Source organism: Anneissia japonica, unplaced genomic scaffold (genome assembly GCF_011630105.1).
Source record: "Anneissia japonica isolate Jap-2015-1 unplaced genomic scaffold, ASM1163010v1 scaffold288292_len1863012_cov191, whole genome shotgun sequence".
NCBI classification, from domain to species: Eukaryota; Metazoa; Echinodermata; class Crinoidea; order Comatulida; family Comatulidae; genus Anneissia; species Anneissia japonica.
Window position 1 is genome coordinate 1444320 of NW_022688773.1, and position 26702 is coordinate 1471021.

General features: G+C 32.2%; 1 protein-coding gene across 1 annotated transcript; it reads left to right on the forward strand.

Moving 5' to 3' along the window:
* The first annotated feature begins 2586 nt into the window (after positions 1-2586).
* On the forward strand, positions 2587-26386 carry LOC117123399 (homeobox protein Hox-A1-like). The gene is made up of 2 exons (XM_033269302.1): positions 2587-3311; positions 25328-26386. The coding sequence occupies exons 1-2, from the start codon at positions 2618-2620 to the stop codon at positions 25612-25614; spliced, it is 981 nt and encodes a 326-aa protein (XP_033125193.1). The 5' UTR covers positions 2587-2617; the 3' UTR covers positions 25615-26386.
* The last annotated feature ends 316 nt before the right edge of the window (positions 26387-26702 follow it).

Genomic DNA, 26702 nt, shown 5'->3' on the forward strand with positions numbered 1-26702 from the left:
ATCATATTTGTACACTACACTGTGCCATCAGGTGGAGGTGTATTTGATCCCTTTAAGTATACTACTAATCCCACAAAACGATGTGTCTAATAGGTACGGTCCTGTACGCTATCTCGGTAATGATAAAGAAAGTTATGGTTGGCAACAGCAGGACACACTCACCATTATACCGAGATAGCGTACGGTACCGTATTCCTATCACTGCCTAAAATATCAGTTTCGTTTTTCAAGTAGGCCATCTTTGGAAATTCTTTTAAATACATGATGTTTGTAACTAAGAAATATTTAATTGACTGCGTACAATAACTAACCCAATCAACATTGCTTAAATATATTTTTTTTCTAATGTCTTAAACATGGCCTTTATGTTATTAGCAAAGGATTTAGACATTCTGAATTGTTAAATGAATTACATCTCATGTACAAATGCATTTCGCTGTAAACATGCTTAATAAAATAATATATAGAAGAACGAATAAAAACAGATACATATACAGCATGTACAGCTCCAAATATAAACATTATACTTCAGTACGGTATGATTTATAACAATAATAATTGAATAACCAGTTACAGAATTATGCTTATACAAAGCTGTTAAAAACACATTTTTAACACTTATTTGATTGGTTGATTGATTGATTGATTGATTGATCAATCAATACATCGATTGGTTGATTGATCTATTGATTGATCCATCCATTCATTCATTTACTCATTGGTTGGTTGGTTGTTTTTTCGGTCGTCCGGTTGGGTCGTCCGGTTGGCCGGTCGATCGTTGACCAATTGATCGATCGATCGATTGATAGTTCGATTTACGGACACGGGCAAATGATTGCCAATATCAAATAATATCACGCCCACAAAGATACAGAAACTCAAACGGTTCTCAAATATACACATGCTGTACTCTATTGAGTATAGCCTTCAATCATTTTTTAAAATTTATTGACACATAAACAAATGTCTGGAAGAACAATGTAGTATTAAAGGGGAAAATAAATAACAAAATGCCTCCCCTTTTTTTAATTTTTAGTAAGTAAACTTTTCTCTCTCTTTCTTGGTCAGAAGTCCTATATTTTCAATCGAAGTCAGTGTACATGTGTGTAATACATCATGGTGTACTGTAATCTAAATATGATGATGATGATGACGACGATGATGATGATGATGATGATGATGATGGTAAGCCTATTGAGGATGATGATGAAAATGATATTAATAATTATATGCCTATAATAATAGTAAACTGATAATGATAAACATAAACAATATAACAATAGTAATAATAATGATTACAAAAAGTGCATACTTCAAATTGTTTCATAAATATGGCTTATCCAATCGCAATTGTAAGTCATTCGTTCTTATAAACAAACCGACGTGTAGCCCTTATCTGATGAAGGCCTCTGTATGATAAAAAACGATTGTGAACTTCATTGAAATCTGGCATATTTATGAGTCTTATTATCACAAGATGGCTTAGACATTTTCTCTTTTAAAGAAAGGTCAGTCTCATTTTAATGTTATTTTTTAAAAACAATAATTGTTACTTATGTTAATTATAAGAAACAATATTGTTATTTTATCATAATACAAACTTAACAGAAATTCATTCATTCATTCATTTTGGTTTATTATTTAAAAAAAATGACATGGCAGTATAGTAAAACAACTGAATTTAGTCAAATATACATAGTTATTAAAAAGTATAGAGTACATTAAAAAGAATAAATTGAGAGTCATTTCCTTTTTCTTTAATAAAGTTATATAACAATTGTATATATATATATATATATATATATATATATATATATATATATATTGTACATTAGTCCTACACTAGTCATATAATCGTCAAGGTCATATAATTCGTTTGTTTAATTGAGAAAAAACTAAGCCTATGGCCTACTGTATTTATGATTTCTATGGATGTATATTTAGTTGAATAAATTATCATATTGATGCACACTGCAATCATTGAAACATTTACTCTCATTATAATTCCTAATGAAACACACTTTAACCACTGACACGAGACTTTTTTTTATGAAAATAATTAACAATTTCTGATAGTACACCACGTGATCAATTCTATTAATCTCCATCTTCATTTTAAAATGATACCATGATACCGTTGCAATTTTTCATCCAAAAAACATTGAATAATCTAGTAAACAAAAATGCTTTCTTTGATGGTTTAGAGATGATTCAAATGACAATTCATGATGATAAATTTCGTAAGATTAAGTCATGTCGTTTAATAGGTGTCATACTAGGCTGAAGCGACATAAAAGAACTAACAGATGAACTGCGAAGGAAGTCATATCATATTAAAACGAACAGGCGAGAGAGGACTTAATCGTCTGCTCTGACCTAGCGTAGCGTGGAATATGTTTGTATTAATTGTAAAGGTACTGTGTCCAAGCAAAACGCAGAATACGATTAATATTAAGATATCGGTAAACATTTAACCACGGACTTAACACAGAGCGCCCGGCTCAGGTGATCTATTGGCCAGACGTTGTCACGTGATACAATTGAGTTGAACCAATATCGAGTTTAGAGTAGTGTTCATACAGTGGTTGTTGTCATTGAAAACGAGCTAAAAGAGTCGATGCATTTAATGAGTCTCACAGCTAGTTTACAGCCCTGCTTCAGTAACTTTGCAAAGGTTGCAGATAAAGCAAGAATTTTTGTCGACTCTCCATACAATTTTTGTGTGAGCGAACAAGGCAACATGTACTCCTCCAATGCTGCGACCGCTGCGACGGATCTCAGCTATCACTCGCTACCCATATCGCATTCGGGGTCGTATCATGGACATTATACATCAAGACACGATTCGGACAGTCGATTGATGAATTACCCCATACAGACAGCTGCCTCGTATCCCTCTTGGAACGGGCTGTCAAACAATTCGGAATGCACTTCCAACAGTCTCGCGACGTCCTCATCACCATCGGGTTATCACAGTTATAGTAATGCAGTGTATAGTTATAATATGAACCTGAATCATTATCACCAAGATACTGAGCACCCCGCTGCCCAAGAATATCCCCATATTCAAAGAAACTTACATCTACCATCCGCAACATGCCAAGCAGCTTACACGAACAGGGACAGCATTGCCAACACAAGGGAGGCGACGGCACATGTCCCCGTTTCAGAAACAAACGGAACTTCTAGCACACTGGGGATTGATAACGAATCGCCCCCTCCTACCCTCACGAACCTTGATAATCCGCAAGTTAGCGGAGAGGCGGCTGTATATAGTTGGATGAAAGTCAAGAGAAATCCTCCAAAAACAGGTAAGTAGCTTTGCTTTTATAAGATTGCCGAGCAAAATGCATGCTCGCCATGTACTATTAGACAACAGTAAATCCAATGGGATTAGCACTCGTCTCTTCAATGCATCTTCTCCACGTGTAGTGGAACACTAATAGATTTGGACGATTTAAAATCGTGAAATCTGAACGCAGAAAATCAATTCATAATGGACATAGGAAAGACTGCTGATCAGGGACTGTTTGGCTGATTGTGTATTATGACCCAGCTCTTGTAAAGTTGAGCTCCGGGCGAAAGATTATCATAATAGTGGTCTCTTGCCAGACAGAAAAAATATATATCCCCGATGCATGTTAGCTGTTTTCATTCAATTCGACCATATGGGGGAAAAAACGCGGTCGATATGTAAACATCTTAGTTATATGAATTATAAAATCGCTTGTTATACAATCTGTAGTTACCTATCTAACCATTCCAAACAAAAAACGAATCCATGAAAGTATTTTAATTTTCTCTCAATCGCGTATAACTCCAGTCAGATCGACTGAACATTCAGAACAAACAAAAGCACCGGAGGGTGTGTGTAAGTGCTGGATATATATAAAATAATGTAGAATCCACTTTCTACTTAAATCGACAAAGAATTCAATCGCATTTTTCCACAACAAATCCATTCAGTCAACGATTTGTCCTCCTTCTTTAAGCCATCAATGCAACGAGCAGTAAAGATTTAATTTCTTAGAAATTTCAGGCCTTCTTTTTGTTTTACCTTCTGCGAATCTCGTTGTTTATAATTTGTTGATTATTATAATTAAACATAATAGGCTTACTATTTATTCCATTCATTAACTGTGTTGGCATATATCGTAGTACATACACCTGTATAGACCTATAGACCTATATTTAGGAGTAGGCCTGTATAAGCCTATGTTGTATAGGAATGTTTATGTCAAGAATATAACACACATCAAAACGCATTGATATCACCGTTTCCTTAGAAAGCAGGCCTATTGTTTGTTTTTCATATGTTGTAAATTCCATTGTTTAGAATTTGTGTTTCAATAATTCAATTAAAACAATAGGCTACTATTTTAATACATGGGTATATATAAACCTATAAATGTATATACATACAATGGCCTATATATACCTATATACAGTAAGCCTATAAAATCGTGATATTTTTCTGTATGAGTAACGCCCATCCGAATACATAGCTTAATGGTATTTTAATACATGGGTATATATAAGCCTATAAATGTATATATACATACATAGGCCTATATACAATAGGCCTATATAATTGTGATATTTTTCTGTATGAGTAACGCCCATCCGAATACATAGCTTAATGGTATTTTAATACATGGGTATATATAAGCCTATAAGTGTATATATACATACATAGGCCTATATACAGTAGGCCTATATAATTGTGATATTTTTCTGTATGAGTAACACCCATCCGAATACATAGCTTAATGGTATTTTAATACATGGGTATATATAAGCCTATAAGTGTATATATACATACATAGGCCTATATACAGTAGGCCTATATAATTGTGATATTTTTCTGTATGAGTAACACCCATCCGAATACATAGCTTAATGGTATTTTAATACAGGGGCATATATAAGCCTATAAGTGTATATATACATACATAGGCCTATATACAGCAGGCCTATATAATTGTGATATTTTTCTGTATGAGTAACACCCATCCGAATACATAGTTTAATGGTACCAGCAGGGAGGAGTGATTTCACTCCCCTTGGTAACCCTTAATGTTAAAAGTAGGCCTACCACGACATTTTTAAGTTATTCCTACTTAATTGAGTTACCATTGGGAACACCACGCCAATTGATTTTTAGCGTTAGATTTTTAAACCATTGATAAAGTAATCTACTTTATCGTATTTTTTTAAAATCTATTTTTGTCGTCCTTGGGTCTTCGTTTAAATTTGTGATTTATCCATTCATTTAATGCTTCCTTTAATGCCATTTTTTGCCCACTTTCATCATTACAATTAGATAATGGTGTAGATGTTCTCATGGAGAGAATGGCTAAAGCAACACGTAACAAATACTGTTAGTGCCTAAATAGACGATAAAAAAACTCTTCCGTGTTAACAAGGTTTTGATGTTGAATACTCAACAACCAATATAAAGATACGTTTGCCAATATGCATTTATCATTTTCAATAATTGTATAATGAATTAGAAAGATTTGTAAATACCTTTCTATAGTACTGTTACTGTTGTAGTAGCCATCTTCTTCGGAAGACACATGGCCGTCTTTGATGGGTATCCGTTGACAAAATCACTGCTGGTGTTTATTTTGAGAGCCAAGATTTACCATTAGGCCATATGCTACACAAATGTATTTCAGTTATCTTTATATTTTATTTTATATTTTTAATATTGTCAATATAAATATATTTAAATATTTTAAATATAAATAGCAGGATTTATTTAAGCATGGCAAACATTTGTTTTAGTTAAATAAATTCTACCTTAGGTCAATCATCAAATACTTAGTAACACCATCCCATACATAAGCCTATGAAGCGTGTATATTATCGTGTCACATCTTGTTTGATGAGAAATTAATAATTAATTAATTAATTAAATGATACATAATTGTTTGAATTGTTTCAAAATTTCATTCTATAAAAAATGTTAATTATGATATATTTAGCAGATATTAAATGTTTATTCATATTTTTTTGTGAATTTTACAATACTAACTCTTCATCCGTACTGAAACATTCCGTAGTGTGAATGACTGTATCAAATCAAAATGGTATCAATTTTCTTATATTTTGTTGACGTTCACAATTTAAAGCCTTTCATGTTTGTAATCAAGGAAATCTAGCTTATTAAAGGTTAAAGGTTATCCATTTTTACCGTGCAAAATACGAGGGTCTCTATGCGCAAAATCAAGTCAACACATGTAAATGGGAAAAACAAGGAAAGAAGAACTCCAAACCAGCACCCAAACCGCAGTATGGGGATACACCCTCGTCGCTGCAGGGATCTATCAAAATGTACCCTGTCCAGCACCAGTTGAGTCTCGGCCATCCCAGGACTCAGACGCCTCCTATCCTGATAGAACTAGAAAAAGGCTAACTGGCAAGGAAAGGGGGAAAGGGAACCAAAAAGACCAAAACAATTAAATCTGATACCAAATGTGAATTAAAAAATAACATTGTTGTTGACCTAATACAGATGAAAAACAAGATTCAAAATGTAGATTTCAACTGCTCACTTTGTATATTTAGATATGTTTTTAATTTCCAATTGAACATTTGAACCGAGTAAAAATATTTTGTTTGCCAATTAACAAACGAATAAAAATACTGGATGGTTTAGATCTTCTCATTTTTGTAGCTAATTTGATCTTTTAAAGCCAGTATTGGTAATTTAATGTTTTTAATTTATTATTTTAGTGGTTACCTTCTGAAATGTACAATAGGCGCACACATAAAGTAGATTTGCTACAGTTATACCATTGTCGTTTTTCTATGAAAGTTAGTATTTCTTATCGATTTACATGCCCCGTCTTTCTAGTGGGCATATTTACGCAAGGACCATAGTCCGTGCCGTCACTGATTCTCAACTTTATCCAAGTCGCAATATCAGATTTGATAATGTACACACACATACTCACTAATGGTCGTGCTTGTAATTGATTCACATACGTGAACCTAAATCACTGCACATTAGGTCATCTTTCAGATGTGAAATAATTACAGAGCGACAATTTCAATCATTGGTTATTTTGTCATTATGAAGGAGAAACATAATTGATAATTATTTTTTAGATGTAGTTGGATGCAAGTTTGTTGAATTCTGTCAATAATTTACGTGTATTTTGTTTAATACATTGATATATCTACATAAATTTTAGATCAAACAAATTAGTGTCTAATAATTAAAAATGATAATAGGCCAGTGTACAATTATAGGGACAACTCTATAATTATCATCACCTTCGATATTATAAAGAAGAACATTTCATTGCTTTGGACAACATTATGCGTTTATGTAAAATTTTAGGTCAATTTATATTTATATGTGTAATCTTTTTAACATTTATTAGAAATGTAATAAAATATAATCAATTTCTTAATAATGTAATATTATAATTAAAATATATAGGCCTATAGGCGCCTATATACATACACACAGATATATATATATATATATATGATATATATATATATATATATATGTGTGTGTGGGGGGGGTGTGTGTGTGTGTGTGTATTGTGTTATTTTGTTGGAAAGAAGTTAATTTGATAAACATACTTCAGACTTATTTTACCACAAGTCATTATATAATAATTATACACATAGTCTATGTAAAGTAATTTTAACAATAATAACAAATATGTATATAACTGTTTTCTCTTCAGCATATACAAATGATTTCGTTTAACCATTAAATAATAATTAAATTCCATTATCACATACCGGTAAACTTTATTTAGGTCAATATATTTACTTTCATTAATTCATACATTTTATATTTAATTATTATAAATAATATTGATGTTATTTTGATTAAAACAAATTGTCTTTTGAATCAGCACTAATTCCCGAGATGGTATGGTATTATTCGTATGTTATTTGTGCTATTACTTTCATACAAAGAACACGTTTACCGTGACTATCAATCGGTCATTAAGATCAATATTAAACGAATAATTTATTTACATAATTACTCGTATGTAATGATATAATGACTAATCACCTAGGTCGCTAGATTGTGCACTTGAAGTGAACACTAACAATATGAATACAGTATCGCCCAAATTAATTAATTATTTTCCAAACAAATTTACACACAGATATTGAAATGAATGTATTTGTAATTAGAATCGGGTAACAAACGTTCGTGGGCGTTTTGAGGACGATCTTAGCCATGTGAAATAGATTGATATTTTTATCTTCGTGGTTATAAATCTTATAATGTATATATATATATATATATATGCATATATATATGCATATATATAAATGTTGTTACAAAAAACAATAGGCCTATTGTATATAATAAATGCACTTATATTATTGTTTGTTATAATAAATTATTTGTTTCATTACCTTTTTCATTTTATTACGTTCTATTCTATTACGGTATTATATTGCCCTGTATAAATTTTACTATTTTTTAAATTTTTTTTTTAAATTTATTATTTTTTGCCACATCTTGGAATGTTTTGAATTTGTCAATATTGTTATATTATTAGTATATTATCTTTTTAACATTTTTTTTTACCGAATCAATATTAATATTTTATGATGTTTTTTTTTTTTTATTTTGTCCACTTACATTACATATTGCGTCAATCCACTAATATTGACATGTTAAAAATATAGTTGGGATAACATTAAAATCGTTTTACTCATACATACTCTTTTCTCGGAAAACTACAAATATATGCCACGTTGATTTACAGCTGACTTTGTTATGGGTAGACCATCCTCAGATTTAAGTGGATTAGTCAGTGATTTAGTTTTCTATACGAATGTGTACATTAATTAACCTTGATTGTGTTTTGATCCATAACGCTAGTCTCTGTGATCCGGTCGTAAATATCTTTTTTCAAATTCCTTCTGGAGGATGTGAATCGGTAACACATATTCAACAGGTTCAAGAATAAAATGCTATATACTATGTTATAGATATTGTTAGGTATTGATATATTTCTAGGTATTTCATTTCATGGTATTTTTAATACCAATATTTACAATTGCTTAATTATATATTCTATTAACGAGGAAAATATATATAATAAATGAATTGAAATAAAATGAGCCTTTATTTAAGCTACTGTAAAAGAAGCTTGAAAAATCGTTCGTATGCCGATCAGACATTGAACATGTTGATTGTAAAAATTAAGTTAATGGAATTATTTTTATTAAAGAATACACTGTTTTATAACAAATAAAAGGCTTAATTTTTAAATAAGGATGTGATGAGGAAGATTATATCTTAACTGAAAAAGAATGAAGCTTATTTTCAATGTATTATCAAAACAAAAGAAAAACAGAAATTTCCAAAAACATAGAAACAGTGATCCAGTGAACCAACACAGGAAGTGCAAGGGCACCGACAAAAATCAGACATACAAAAGGAAAAAATGTTAAAATTAAACAGCAAAATTCATAAGATTTTTCCAGCAGTATTTCAGCCCAGATACGTTGTTTCGAAATTTCTTAAATGTAATTAGATTGTAGCTTTGTTTTCTGATTTCTCCGAGTCCAAAAATGTTTTCATTTGATACGTAGCCTTCTATAAACAATTTTCAATATATAAATGTGTTATAAATACTGAAAATATCCCGCCGTGCGATCGGTCCTCCCCTCACTTAACGAATTAAAGCAGTTCTACCACTATTCTATTAACAATAGAATTAATTTGTGTTTACTTTACACATCTCGTTGACTTACATGTTACAGTAAACATCTATGTTGATATTGATCCACTGTTTTCATATAAGGATAACCCAGCGTCCTAGCCCCGCATTGTCCATCGTTTGTTTGATCAGTTGGCGGGTGTTGAGTCAGCGGCTAACCGGGTATACAGTCTGTGCGCCCTCGTTCTATAGCTTGTATACTTATCTGCTTCGAAAATTTAGGTTATCCGTCGGTTAACTTGCCATATCGAGTTGTCGACTATTATTTTAATTTCAATTTTGAATTTAAAATTTGATCTTAATTTAATTAATACAAGTGCTATGTATTAACAAATTTAAACAACAATACGCATATACAAATTACATTAATAGCAATCTTTGATATGTGTAAACAGTATACCGTACAATATGAACTGGCAAATTATAAATATAATATATATAGGGCTACAATGCATCCTAGATTATAGAGAGGGATGTAAGCCTAAGCGTATAAAATATAATAATGAGTAGTATAATAATAATACAAAATCCAGAATATTTGGTTATTTTACTATAGTTACCCATAGGCCTTTATGTCAAATTCCTGTTTATATACATTACAGTATAGGTGTGTGTTAAGCAACAAATAGGATTCGAATTGTGTACTCGTTATAAGTTACAACTGATGAAGAAGTACTGGCTGTAATATATTGTATCTTGTATCTTGAACTATATTACATTAATTATCAATAAATTTTCAATCATAAAATTTTGCTTTGAGGAATATTATCATTGTATCTATTGTTTAATACCCATTATCTAATAATTTAAACCACTAAGAATAAGTGTTATCGTGTTATCCTTGATTTAAGTTCACACTTACTAGCATATAGTACAGCATTATTACTAATGTATAATATGCGGTATTTGTTCATATAAAATGTTAAAGAAACGTTGAAAACAAATAATGCAATGATCCATAAATAATAATTACTATTTTGTTTGTACAAAATTTAGTATATTATATATTTATTTAGGCAAACCTATAAACAAATATTACAATTTTATCAGCGTTATTAGCTTCGTAGCGGTCATAATTACACTGGAACGCATGTACTTGACCTACTAGCGTGCCTAGACGAACCGTACTTAAATTTAGAGTTTAAAGAGTCCATTTATATTACTGTACTAGATAACATTCCTTCTTAGACATTTGCAGCTTTGCTATCTGCCGTATTGAACGACTACAATGAACGTTATACTGTAGATCGATTCTTCTGACCCATTTCTTTCTTTTATTTCCGACAGTTAGGTTTACGAATTTCCGGTGCTAATAAAAACTCGCAACACGTTATCCAAGCAAATACCGTCGCATTATAAGTATTACTACTTGTCAACAAATGCTATATATTGCAAAGAGAACGGATAATAATTCAAATGATCCTTCGATCTCTCGTGCTTTAAATCTTAACAATTCGTTTATCATTTGTATTCTCTTTCGTCATGATTACTATACCGACGCTCGAGATTAACAGATTTATAAACATCGTTTAAAAAGGTGTGGGGTAGACAGAAATAAATTATCTAAATGCGTTGCCTTAAAAAGATTTTGGTTTAGGCCTAAAATAAAGATAATAGTAATATTATGGTATTCAAATTTAAATAAATAATTGTAAGCCTAATACTCATATTTATATATAAAATGTTGGTAATAATAATAATACTAATAATAATAATAATAATAATAATAATAATAATAATAATAATAATTATTATTATTATTATTATTATTAATATTATTATTATAGTATAACAATAATAATAATAATCAACAATAACTTTATTAATAATTAATGATAACGATAATAATTTTAATAATAATTCCTTCAATAACAATAGGCATAAGCCTAATAATAATTGTAATAATTATATTAATAGTTATTATGATGATAATAATAATAATAATAATAATAATAATAATAATAATAATAATAATAATAATAATAATAATAGTTCTTACAATAATTATAGGCCTAATAATTTTGAGTTAATAATGATAAACGATGCGATGACGATACCGGTAATTATATGATACTACAAAGGGAAATCTGTCCAGTACAAAATTGTCTATCATAATTAATCATTACAAAAAATATTAATACACTTAAACAAACACTAATTTTCATTAGAACAATGAGAGGAAAATTCCAAAAATGGGAAATAAAAACCTCTCACAGGAATGAAGAGATGGATGATGGCTGCCTGTATGATAAAAGATGGTTCCAGTTAATAAACAACTATTATGGGAAAAAGGGAATTGAAGTGGTAATAATAAAAACAATCATGACAGAAATTATTATCATTATTAATATGCTACCTGAACTTGTATCACGATTGTTGTTAAATGGTGAATAAAGCAAAATGTTCAGTGACGTGTTGATTCACCGAGTTGATTCGTTGATAAACTGCGGCTAATTACAAACTGATAATAACTAACATTAATCACAACACCGCGTCAAAATCTGACAGAAATTGCGATTGTTTATGAATCATAATTATAATGGTGATGAGTATTATTGCTTGGTGCTTAAAAGGTCCGACAATTAATTAAGTCATCGTGTTCATAGAGTACATTTGTGAGTGTCGAACTTTGTCCAAAAAGAGTCAACAATGTATAATGAGATTTAATTTAATCATTTGTAATTAACAATATATTTGTTAAGTTTCCTCTTTTCATGGGATCAAGTGAGTTAAATATTATGCAAAGTACTGTATCTATTACGTTGTGAATAAGTCAATTATAAATGTTTAAATAGCTCATCAATGCAGAAACGGTTGTATGGTTACTGTCTTTTTCTTTCATTAACAGACAAACTTAATGCTTCTGTCTATCTAGCCCAACAAACTTTGCAACCATTGCACAAAAGTTTGTGTTAGTGTTTTTTTTTTTATTGCTATTTTATATTTGTTTTATTTATTAATTATTTATTTTTTTCCATTATATTTTCCGTAATCCTGGATGGAACCTTTTCAGGTACTATCCCCCCTCCCCCGGTGAAACGGGAATCTGGAACTATCAATGATAAGGGGTCCACTTATCTATATAGACCACACTCTGCCTATTTTAAAGTTTGTCTATTGATTCCCCTTTCAACAAGGTATACTCTACCGTATATAAAGATGGTCCGCTCCACCTTTACGTATAAAAAATAGATTTTAATGAATCGGATAATCTTAATCTTGACTTATTAATTTGTCATTATTAATATGTTCAAGAATATGCTTAATAACTACAATGTTTATGTTTATGTTGTTGAGTCGCTCACCCGTTAGATATATAGTTGTATTCCACGGGTGTACAATACGTCAAGTGGACACAATGCGTGCATGTTTACAATGGGCGGAGTTAAACGAAAGTTATATGTCAAGTACCGTATATTTACATTATAGGCCTAGCCGCCTAGTAACTCTGGTATGGGGAAGTACCTCTCCTAGTAATAAGGATAATCAACCTTTTTAACCGTATATATATATATATATATACTGTCTCTTATACACATCTAGATGTGTATAAGAGACAGTTACTATACCGACGCTCGAGATTAACAGATTTATAAACATCGTTTAAAAAGGACATACCCTTAAATCAAATGGTAATCAAATTATCTATTGAACTACTATTGTGATTCTTTCATTTCATCACAGATTATTTTCTATAGTAGATACAATGCATTGATTTATGTTTAAAAGGTTATGAAAATGCTGTTAACAGTGCACTTCAATAACAAATTACTTCTACAGTATATTTTACGGATTGTCTTTACGATCTTTGATTATACGTCATCTATACGATCTTCTTTTATGAGCGACTGGGGATACAGTGTCAACACGCAATTCAATTCGCTATCCTAACGTATAGACATCTTCATTAATTTCGATACTAATTTATACTATGCATGTTGAATTGAAACATCCAAAAACTCTATCTCGTGACTGGTTGTGATAAAGCGTGTGGAATGATTTACATATTATAGAAGCGATTTGAGCGTCATAGTTGTCCTGTTTTGGGCGTTTGTTGTTATAATTAATTTAAATGGGTTTACAGCTCTTTTAACCAGGGTGAAGAAACTATTTCGAAGAAACTATTTCGAAGAGATAAGCGAATCAAAAATTGGCTTGTTTTCTTGTGAACGTCCTTATATTTCTGTCGTCTTTCCTTTCTTTCTAAAAATTGCCGTAGTATAACAATACACACAACAACAATTTAATTTGTGTTCTAATAATAGGCCTAGGCCTATCAAAAGATTATCGGAGGAGAGACGTACTATAAATGTTAGTAGCGGTCAACAATAAGTCATTTGGAATATCACAGAATACATCTAAATATAACCCAGTCTTTGAAATTTCATTCAAACCAGTAAACGATGTCTTAATGACTCCTAAAATAAGTCTAAAATGAGCATGATTGTCAGAAATACGCGACCTTTCTATCAATTGGCATTCCTACAGCAACCAAGGCTAATGTCCGCATTAAAAATACAATAATAAAAACGTAAGAAAAAAATAACAAACTAATTGTAAGGTCTATGCATGTGTGTATTTATAAGTAGGCTTTCTTTTTATTAATGGAATATTCATTAAACTTATGAGGCCAACACTTTAATTTTCAAGGAATTTAAAGTTAACTCAAAAGTCGTTACCGGTATTCTGTAACTAAAAAAAAGATATAAAATAACTCAAAATAACAGTGAAGGAACCATCGTAACTTTATCCCCAAAATAAACATGTGATTCTATTTTACTTAATTGAAAAGTAGGAAAGAGAAGCCTACAAACGGATTATATAAAGGGGCAGGAGAGCCATAAGCTATAAGAATTCTCGGATAAAAGGCGAAATTACGAATTAAGATACACAAAGGAACCACTGATAAAATAGCCCTACGAACAAAACGATATCAAATTCATATACAAATTTAATTTATTCTTTCTTTTCTTAGTAATGCTATTTTTATTTTTCGTCTGTATCGGCCTAAACAAAGTAATCCTTTAAGTCACTTAATTTTCCTTTCTTTTTACATACAGTTTTTGTGCATGTCATGTTTACAAGACAAGTGAAAACATACGAATGATTAATACCGAAAAGCGTGTGTTATTTTATTGCATACAAAATCAGTTTTATTATCAAAAATAGAACAAGGACTTTTGACACGTGTACCAATGATCGAAATTTATTATAACAATAGAGTGCGCCTAATTCCTTTGTGACATGATAATACACCAATACGCATATCATTGGTAAGCTTGTTTAGTCTGTTGGTATTACTCCTTTGATTTGTTTAATTCGATGTGTTTAAAAAAACTGATTTTTTTTTCTGACAGGAAATCGCTTATTTGGAACCTTGAGCTAGCGAAATAATACCTTTGTCACAATAAATTTATTACAATTAGAAATTGCATGTATACTACGTATATTGTATTTTAGAGGTGTGGACGTTGAACTAAAAAAATGAAACGCGTATAAAGAAAATACCGAACTTATACATAAGATAAACAGACTATGGACAAAAGAAATTGGATCATGAACGTCACAGTCCACAAGTAAAAACGTTCGATGCACTAAAAATAATTGTAACTGTTTCTTTGTTGTGATATCCTTCCAGTAATTCAGCCATAACCTAATATTTATCTTAAGCAAAATTAGAAATATTGATTCAGTTTGCTTATAATTAATATATGCTTTTTTAGAAGAGGGAGCTGTTGATAGACGCAGAGGTTGCGCTTAAATACGTAAAGGCTGGCAAACATTGTGACGGCCGACGAAATCGTCCGCACTCTTACCGCTTGCCCGACGTAACGTCGGTACGCTGACCGTCGGATGACGCGTCATCGTGTGCAGCTGCGTCGGTTGCCGGTAACTGATTTTTAATGTCCTCAGGGGTTCAGGTGGTTAGGCCTATTGTATTCGCTTGTGTCTTGGTGCAAGACACTATATATGTCTATACGTCTCTCTCACTCTCCCTCTCTCTCTCCCTCACTCTCTCTCTCCGAGCCTAAAGTATGAGTGCCTGGTAAGATGTAATGTTCTGTTGAATATCCATGCTTGACTAGGAATACTCCCCAGGGAGCAGAAGACGTTGCACAGTGTATATGATTGTTACTGTATCCCGAGACCGCGATAATAATGGGAAGTGCTTTGGGACGTTTAGACGCGAAAGGCGATATATAAATGCCAACAGTTATTATTAATATTATTATTATTAATGAAACACTTCTAATAAAGCCGCGAGGCGCCTTTGTAGAGCACATTAATTAGAGTTAAAGTAAAACTACAGGTTAACTTAATGTACAGCTTGCTCACATTGCTTTAAAACACCTAAACGTTAGGCGAGAATGTACAAAAAAAAAACAAATGAAAAGTACTGTATGTCGAAAGCAAACTGAATGTTTTAGTTCTGTAAAAACACTCATCGGCAGAACAAATAAACAATTTATATAGGCTACACAAGTTCATAAAAACGTGTGTAATCTTAGCTTAACTTGGAAAAATTAAAGTGCTACAAAAGTATGTAGTTTTTTTTAACCAACTAATGTAGTCTTGTTTAGTTATATTAGGCCTATATTGTGTTTATTTAAATAATGTAATCAAAATTCAATCGATTACGTTTTATATAGGACTATAATCAATATTAGTTATTAGCTTCCAATTTAAAATACGAACTATTCAGTATATTTCTTCTTCAATAAACACATTCCTAATGATACTGTTCCTTCCATACTAACCCTTAAAAATTGGCTGGTAATCAATTTATAGTTTTCCGTAGTAAAATAACTGTTAATCAGCAAATCATATATTTACGGTACGTGTTCACTTGAAGGTTATTATATTATCATTTTAAATGAGCAATTCCAGACTTGAATTTTTCCAGACGTATAACGACAGACACTCTAAGTATCAGATGAAAATATGTATATGATTACATGCATCTTCCACGTGCCACATGGTTGTACGCAATAACGCCTGGGTATACGCACAATTTACAACTGTCACTCCAGTGTATATCAACAGTGAAACTACCACAGAGCAATTATCACCAGCACAGTGTTAATTATATTGCGTGGCCTATTACCATCAACGGAGAATTGTGCCAACACCTAAATAATTGATAGAACAATAAGTAAGTCATATCCCCAGTTGACCACTTTCATTGCCAGTCAGTCTAGGATTATTAAATGGAGCCGTCTTCCATATCCATCCATCTGGGGACCTGTTTCTCTCCTAAAATTCTTCTTCAAAAATGTCCCTAACGTGAAAGCGTATACGATTTTATGACGTCGGTGGATCTCTGAAAGTACACTCGCTCTCTGATGTATTCCAAACACATAAATGACAACTTAATTTATTATCTCTTTATTTTCTCTAAGAAATACATCGATCTGGACCGCATATTACTTCTCGATACGTACATTGAGAAATCATCGTAAATCTTAGCGTCGGTTTCAAACTCGAGCGTAATGTATGGAAGATCATGTACAAAGTGATATCTTAAGATTTTATTTTCGGTCAATTTTTCAGAGAAAATTATAAATATGACAGTTTTTATAAAGTCGACACATAATATTTAATCTACTGTTATACAAGGCCTACATTTAAAAAGATTAACTGTTACACTATAAATATAAGGCTATCTACTAATGTATGTATTAATACAAACTGATTATTTAATTGGAAGCAATGTTGTCTACGGGGCTAGGACAGCCAGAGATGCCAGTGTTCACTAGATTTGGCTCTGATAGTGTTGGTCATGTTAGTGGTGATAATGATGTAATGATACAGTTGCCTCGAGAGTGGGAACAGGCGGGATCTATGCCACTTTGGGTCTTGGTCACTAGGGTGGAAAATGAGTGATGAAACAAATATCATCCATATTGGACGACACTACTCTATAATCGATTAAATTAGACACAAAATACATAAAATTCCGTAGCTTCTGCTGGATAATAGACCCTCTGATACCCGAAATCGTTTGGAAGCCCTGGTTCCCCTTAGACGGCGCCAATTGTACCCAGAAGATGCTTGTCAAGGGTGCCAAAATCACTGTCAGCGGCTCTTCAGAAACATATTGAGCCTTAAACTTTCAATAACTAGATAGGAATATCATGTAACGATGCAATATGGATATCTACCGAAACAAGTGTCTTATCTGTGACCTTGTTCGTGTTCGTTGTGATGATTTGTTTCTTATTTTAGCTCTTTTGTTTTTCTGGGTTACTTATATAGGTCTAGGACTAAGCCTATCTGCTTTTCTTGATAATGAGACGAAATCGTCTTTTTCTCTAGGTCTATAAACAGAACATGATGGGATATTTTAAAACTTGGCTTAGAGTTTGGCTTATCTTGCCACTCAATTTCACTCGATACGAACCAGCGGGAGAAAAATATACCAAAGTCGCGACACCACCGTGTACATGTGTCAGAAACTATTTGTGATTAATTCAATTCCGTTTAGGTCAGCTAGAAATGTAGTAAACAAAATGTTAGGGAGGTGTTACTTGGTAATTAAGATGCCAACCTTTGACTCCCATCTCTCGGCTAAGGGTAATTGTAAATGCGTCTCAGATATAATTTATGTATAGGCCTAGGCCTAAACATTGTTTAGCGAGTTTAAGCAAATTATATTATATTATTTATATTATTTTTATTGCTGTTATTTGTTATTATTATCATCGTTATTGTTATTAATATATATATATATTATATTGTTATTAATATATATATATATATATATATATTATATTGTTATTAATATATATAATATAATATAAATCAAGATGGTCATTACCACTGTTAAATTATATATAAATCATCAAAGAAAGGTAAATACAGTGTTCGAGTAAAGGACATAATAATACATCGTGTAGCATAGCTCTAAACGAATGTAGGCCCTGTCTCTTATACACATCTAGATGTGTATAAGAGACAGGCTTTGGGACGCATATCTTCATTAATTAATTACTAGAAGGAATGAGAAATTGAAAACACATAATTTCACAATTAGTTTTCATAGACTCCCCCTCTTCTGTGACACAAGTAATGTGGCACCGGTGGTAATTCGCTGATGTTGTGTGTGTACATTAACACGTTGGCGATACCAATAAGCAGCTTACACTACAGCTAAACCTAATTCATTATCAATACGGGCGAGCTTCTACACTTGCATAATATACCGGTACATTGTATATTATTCATGGTATAGATTCGTTTGACTTGGGATAGGCGTCTTCTACTAATTGTCCATTATTTCTGGCAATTTTGAAATACTGTAATGTATAATAATATAATTCTATTTAGTCCACTAATAGCAGTAGCAATAGTCAGTAACAGTATTGATTACTACTTAAGGCTATTATGACTGTAGTATATTGATGATGTTAATGATAATGGTGCTGATGGCGTGATGATGATGATGACGACGACAATGACGAAAATTATGGGTTTGAAATTACTGCTCCTAAATTCCAAATTATTTAATTATTCTTTTGTGACAATTTGTTTCCCTGGGTGACCACTGGGCCAAGGGTTAGGTGTGTCCGGAATGAAAAAGGTCTCCAAATCTGGGTCAAAAGATCCGTCTTGTTGTTATGTTGTTTTTGCTAGCGTACGTGTCTCGATCCCGAAACCCACGGTCAGTCTGGCTACTTAGGAAGTTCTAAACACCGCTCTGCGCACCGGTGATTGACGTGTTTTCCGGTGTAGCTTCTCATACGAAATAGCTCAATATAGCCGAAAGATGTGCTTTACCGATCTTCATCGTAAACAGATCTAAATCAACATACTTGATAATACATAGATAGTTAAATCATAACACAGGTGAGCGGCATTCATTGAAGTTAACAGAAGCAGTGCTGACCTCATGGTCAAATGAATAACACCAATTTTTAACCACACGGTCTGTATCGTATACCGACACATTGTGCGGGCACGCGCACATGAGATGCCCGTGGCATTTGTCGCTATTTGTAGGTCTCTTTATCTATTTCCGTTTCTGCTATATTTCCAATTGATTTATGGAAATTCCGTATGCACCAAATGACGAGCTCCTGTGCTGGTGGTAGGAAGAAAGAGTAGGTGATTTAATTAGATAACCCACAAAATATCAACGCGAACCAGTACAAATTCCATGCGACATTGCGACATTACGGTTTTAATTAATCGTTTTTAGATACAAGGAAATTTGGGTGGGCACAACATAGCGTTCACACATGAACGAGCGTACACAAAGTGTAGCGTTCATACAACGTACAGGCATACAATTTAGCATTCACACACAGTAGTACGATTCCATTTATAACTGGGGGAATGTATTGCAAAACGATGCGTCACCAGGCCTAATGCTAATGTGCCAACTAGAACGTTTGCTTTCTTCAAGTGTGTTTATACACGATGTGCTCTCGCGCAGCCCAGCTTGTTATAAATGAATCGGATATATCACGGTTTCACGCCGTCCTTACAATATTGACTCTAGGCACTCGTCTTAACGCCACTTTTAAAAAGTTCATTATTAAACTGCATTGTGTTCTAAGTGATCTGGTTTATTCCAATTACATTGTGTACGACGATTGTAATGGATATTCTGACGGTCATAAGTTGTAGCTTCCCGTGCTCTTCCGCTCAAGGCATTTCTTCTAAACGTTAATTTGTCGGCACCGCGCGATTTATTTTACGACCTTTCAAACAAAAGATAATACAATAGTACTTTATTACATTGATGAAATTTCGTAATTATTTAGTACTTTTGTAATTCATGCTTAAATTGTAGATATTGTTTACAAACTGATTATCGACTAGTATTACTGATATGCATATCAATTGATGTCAACATAATGGCCCATCGCAGCTCCACACAATTTTGTCTCGGTTTTTGTAACGCGTTTATGAGGATCTTGACGTCTTTAGCATCAAAACTGCTGAGGTATGATGTCATAATGCATGAGCATAAAATAATTAAGCACTAAAGACGTAAAGTTTCTAACACATTATATAGGCAACGCCTAAACACACTTAGCATTAAACATGTCCCCACTAGGGGCAGAGTCCGCACAGGGCCCCGATGGTGTCCAGAGACAAAAGCCCCGGTGGTGTCTAAGGTGTCATATATTAATCGATAATTAGGCCTACATAGGCATCTTCAATGGTTTGACCAACTCAATCTAACAAAAATATTACATTACCACAATGGGGCGGAAATCTGTAGATTGTTGATCCCTTTTTGGACCGTCTCAATTGACATTTAGAAAGTAAAAAAACTCATAGAAAAGTGTATTTCTGTAAATTGACCCACTGAAATCAGAAACGACCAACTCAAAGTTTGGTGGGGACATGCCTCTTCCCCTTGATATATTCGTAAATGTGCCGAATCGTTATCAACCACGTGGATGTGTTTGGTGTTGCCATCGTTCATTATGCACGTTCTGTAATTGAAAATTTTTCATGAAGACGCCAGGTTTTCGTCTAAGTCTGCATAAAGTCGCTCCACTTTTTGCCACCGCTTTACAATGGAAAAGGCCTTAAGTCTGTTAATACTTTCGTGTCAGTTAAAGAATCCGTTCATCCCGCTTTCATTGAAGGAAACTTATTCTTGGATTAAATGGATCTCAGTTAAAGTATTCTTATAAAACGGTGTGCGTCCGATAACTTATTTACTCACTTATTGAGTCCTCAGATCTTAATAAGCAACGACATCTTACTCACTACTTAAATTGAGGCGCGATCTTTCTCCGACGTATAGCTTGGTTACCATATAAATTCACAAAAAAAAAGTTTCTATTTTCGTTAACACAATTTAAAAAAAACCCCTCAAGACTTCTGCAAAATTAGGCCTACGCACTGTAGGCCTAGAATTACAAAAGTGAACGACATGGGAAAATCAGCGAAAGCGCATTATTATTTTTTTTTTCAAATTAAAATCTAGCGGCATTCTGTAGGCCTATCGTTTGGCAATATTTTCGATTGGTCGTTCGTCGTCAACCGAACGAATAAAAAAAATGTGGAAAGGGGGTGGGGGATACTTAACACAACAAAATGGATATGTACATGTCGCAAATCAGGCTGTTCTCACTTGTTACAATTGAATTTTCATCCTACTCTGAGAATTTGGTGTTCGTTCTCAATTTTAATCAAGTTTACTTCGAACCAAATAAAAATTGGGCTCAACAAAACATCTTTCTCTGTACAATAAAACGTTGCTGTCGAATACAGTCAACGCAAGCGAATCTAATCTAGGCTTTTAACATTAAGCTATGCAGGATAAACTGGGGTTCGCATAAATTATTACATAACAGTGTGGAATCGCTATATTAATCAACTCGATGTTTAGTTAAAAATGACTTTATTTGTCATGTGACTTCGAAATGTGAAATGGATTAAGAGCTAAAGTACGGTGCGTATTTTTAAACGAGATCTTAATTTAGCGTGAATTTTACTTCTGGCACCGAAAACGAAGTTCATTAAATATTGACTTCGATTAAGAGAACATGACTTTACGACTTCTGTTGTCAAGCAAATATTGGTCTCGCGCTCATTCGCATTCGGATACTGTTTTGTAAATAATGCAAATATGAACATACAATACATATAATTTAAATATCCCATATGATCATAAAGATATTGCATCCTTTGAAAACTAAACATCTGTATTTAGATACGGCAATATTAATAGGCATATATATATATATATATAGTATATATATACATATATATATATATACATAATATATTATATACTGTATATATAGGGTAATATATTACACAGCATGGAGGTTCCATGTGTGTTTCAGTGCGATAAAACAAAATAATAGGAAATGAATACCATGCATGGACTTCAGAAACACTTTATTGGAGAACACCAATATTTCGACCTTTCCTGGTCTTTATCAAGGTATATTCAGGAACTAGAAAAAAATGTAGGCACACATAATTATATATATATATATATATGCATATATATACGTATGTATGTAGCCTTAGGCATATATATACATATGCTATATATTTTTATGTATATTACATATACTTTGAATGATATCTGTTTGCATATAAAATTGTTGCAGAACATCTCCAGACTTGTTGTGATGTTGACAAAGCCATTTACAGTTAACCGTCGACTATTAACAACGCACACTGAAAACCATGATAGGCCTATTCAGTTATATAAACAATAGTACGGTATCTAAATAAAAATAAATGTATGGATAGACCTATAGGTATATCATATATAAAGTATATCAAATATATTAATAAAGTAGTATTGTATTTAAATACCTCTATAAAAAAAAACTGTTCTGATGGCAAAATCGAAGAGAGTACAACAGTTACGGTATGCCTCATCAATCATGTTAAGAATTTTGTCAAAAGTGAATCATCGTGTGCTGCTTAAAAAAAATGCAACAGATTCGTGGTTTTCAATAAAGAAATTTAAATTTAATTTATTTAATTTACATTTAATTTTTTCTACATATTATGTCATTAAAATATCAAATATCATATTAGAAAGAACTAATTATATAAGCTGTTTTGATGTATGTGTGTATGTGTGTATGTATGTATGTATGTATATGTATATATATATATATATATATATGTATATGTATATATATATGTGTATATGTATATATATACATATATATACGTATATATGTATATATATATGTATATATATGTATATGTATATGTATTTATATATACATGTATATGTATATGTATTTATATATACATATATACATACCGTATATACATATATACATATACATATATATACATACATATATATATACGTATATATATACATATTATATACATACATACACACACATATATATATACACATATATATACATATATATACATATATATATACATATATATACACATATACATATATTTATATATACATATATATATGTATATATATATATATATATATATATAAATGTATGTATAGCTTGAGCAATGTTTCTACTATTGTCTCACAGTATTTGTGTAGACATAGGCCTATAGTCACAGTGCACATAACAACTTACATTTAGACTATACTCTACACGACCAGTTGTGTTTTATCTGGCCTACCTTAGTCCCACTACACCTATACATTTGTAAACAGTAACGATGTAGAATTCTCCAAGAGTGGGAAAAATATAATCACCCGAATTCAAAATAAAATTTATTATGTCTATATTAAACTAACATAAATAAAAACACGTATATTTGGCTTCTGAAAGTACTACTTATTAATTTACGTCTAAATATTCTACAATCTTGTTTCGGTTGTATATACTACAAGTACATGATTAGTAACTGCGTCCTATGCGTGTTTACCTAAACGTGCGCTTTGCTTTGTAACAATTTACCAGCGTGAATTTACTGTCGTCTACTTCACTGCTGTATTGTTTTAATTAGAAACAGCTCTGTAGGAATAAACTGTCTTGATTGGAATGAACTATTGAATTAATTCTGTTTTAACTATAAGTAACCGAAAAGTGCAATAATCTTCCACACTGTTTGCTCCAAACTACCCTCCGGTCGGAATTTATTACTAAATAGTAATAGTTGCCTCCTTCTTCAACCAACCAAAAAATGTAAATTCGTTAATCACAACCGTGTATAATTATGTCCAAACTAGTTTGTGGGTAGCAAAATGATTAATTCTACTGTTTTTGATTCTTTGATTTCTGGAAAAACTGCCTGCACCGGTGGGTCCGTCAGATTAGGAATGTTTAAAAAATGCAAATGATTTCTTACAGCTGTGAAATAGACATTGACAGATTGTCTATCCCGGAATTAACTTTTACGTTTAATTTCTGATGACTTTTACTTTTATATTTGTTTTCAAGGCACCACAAACATCGCATTTTTAAAAATATCAACCACCCCACACGTCCCACGCACTTTTAGCCTACCTGGGCCACGATAGGCCTATTTCTTATAACTGCGCGCCACGAATTTCACATCACGCATTTCCATCAAACCGTGTGCTAGGCCCATTTGTACGAAAATCACTCGAGATGAAACCGATATACGGCATTTAATTCAACTAGTAATTTGACGAAGACATTACCTGTCAATAAGTGTGAATTTATTCGGAGCTTAAAATTACAATATTTCTGAATTCGTGCTAATTAATATGAAAGCGCGACGGTGATTGATTATATATCTCGGTGAACAGAACATGATGTATCATTCTAGTGTTGTTTCGTAATGAAAAATAATGATATTGTCCATAATGAACCATACTAATGCAAAGTGTGCATACCGTTGCAACGAGCGTCCTACAAGATAATGATTGAGGGCGCCTTAGTAGCCGAGAATCTCTTTAGCTTGATTTCAATAGCCAACTATTATAGCCAACATTAATTTCCATAACGAATAATTTTAGCGTCGAATCACTTAACTATACTACAACTGTTACTGCTGATGCTACTTCCACCACCACCACCACACTAGGCTACTTTTTCGACTAATAATATAATACTACGATAAAATATTATGCCTATTATAAATACAATCATGCTTTTCTTTTCTTTAAAAAATGATTAACTAATCATCTTGCTTATAATGGTGTTTATCTCTCTTATTCACAGTCAAACCTGCAAACGATTTTGGAGCAATATCAGCAAATAACAACGGCAGAACGAATTTCACGAATAAACAACTTACAGAACTAGAAAAAGAATTTCACTTCAACAAGTACCTAACTCGTGCAAGACGAGTGGAAATCGCCTCGCAGCTTGGACTTAACGAAACACAGGTGAAAATCTGGTTTCAGAACCGCAGGATGAAGGAGAAGAAAAAAATGAAGGAATGTATTTCGTCCATCCACATTTCCGGATCCCCCGAGTTAAAATCACACCTAGTCTATACAAGCTAACATTTTTGTATATCATTCCTTTTGGACGTGATGGATATTTCTTACATGGATTTTTGTCAGTTGTTGACCATGTCTACCGGGAATAAACAAATTATCATCACGCGCTTACAACACAACGACTTGGTATTCTCCAACTTGTCTCAAGACTATCGAGATTTTTTTTGTATAATAGAGTAACTGGACTTGTGAAAAATGCAAGATATTACCGTTGGTCCAAGAACAGAGAGGTGATGTGGTTTTTCCAATAAGTTACTGTACTGTAGTACTATTGCAGCCTTTGGTTATTTATTATGATTATCCACATGAGAAAAGCGCCCCCTTTAGCCGATGCCATCCATGAACATCAACCTGATGTTTTGTGCTAGCCTAAATACGTTTTGACTCTCGAAGCCTTTCATACGAAAAGCAATCGTATGCATCAATGTCAGTATGCCAACTTGAGGCATATGGTGAACGTAAACGTCTTCTCGTTTTATCTAAAACCCGTTGCGAGTTGTTGACGGTGAACGTGGCGAAGCTGATAATGTTAACGAGCATTCTACGACATCGTGCTATAGAGGGACGATGCCACGAACCGTGTTATTAAAGATATATTCATAACTTATCTTATTCATATCGTACCTCAATCTGTTTGTTAATCATTGCTTGCAATGTAATTATATGTTTATTTCAATATATTTATTATAATAAATTAATTCGCTTCAAGCTGAGATTATTAGGCCTATTATTGGGTCTGCTTTTATTATTATTATTATTATTATTATTATTATTATTATTACCTAGTTTATTTAAATCATTGTGATATATGATTGTTATTAATAGTTGTTTTCATGGTCATCAATAATAATATTATTATTATCATAATTATTAAATTCATTATCTCATTGGCTGAAAGTCGCTATATATTAACAACATTGATTTATTGTATATCCAAGATCTATATAAAAAAGACGGGCCTATGATGATAATAAATGCTGCTATCGATTACTAGACTATTGATCAATACATTTTATATAAGAATAATTACAATTGATATAAATGCAATATTTAATAAGGAGGGTACAAATAGGTTAGCCCTTTAATAGTAT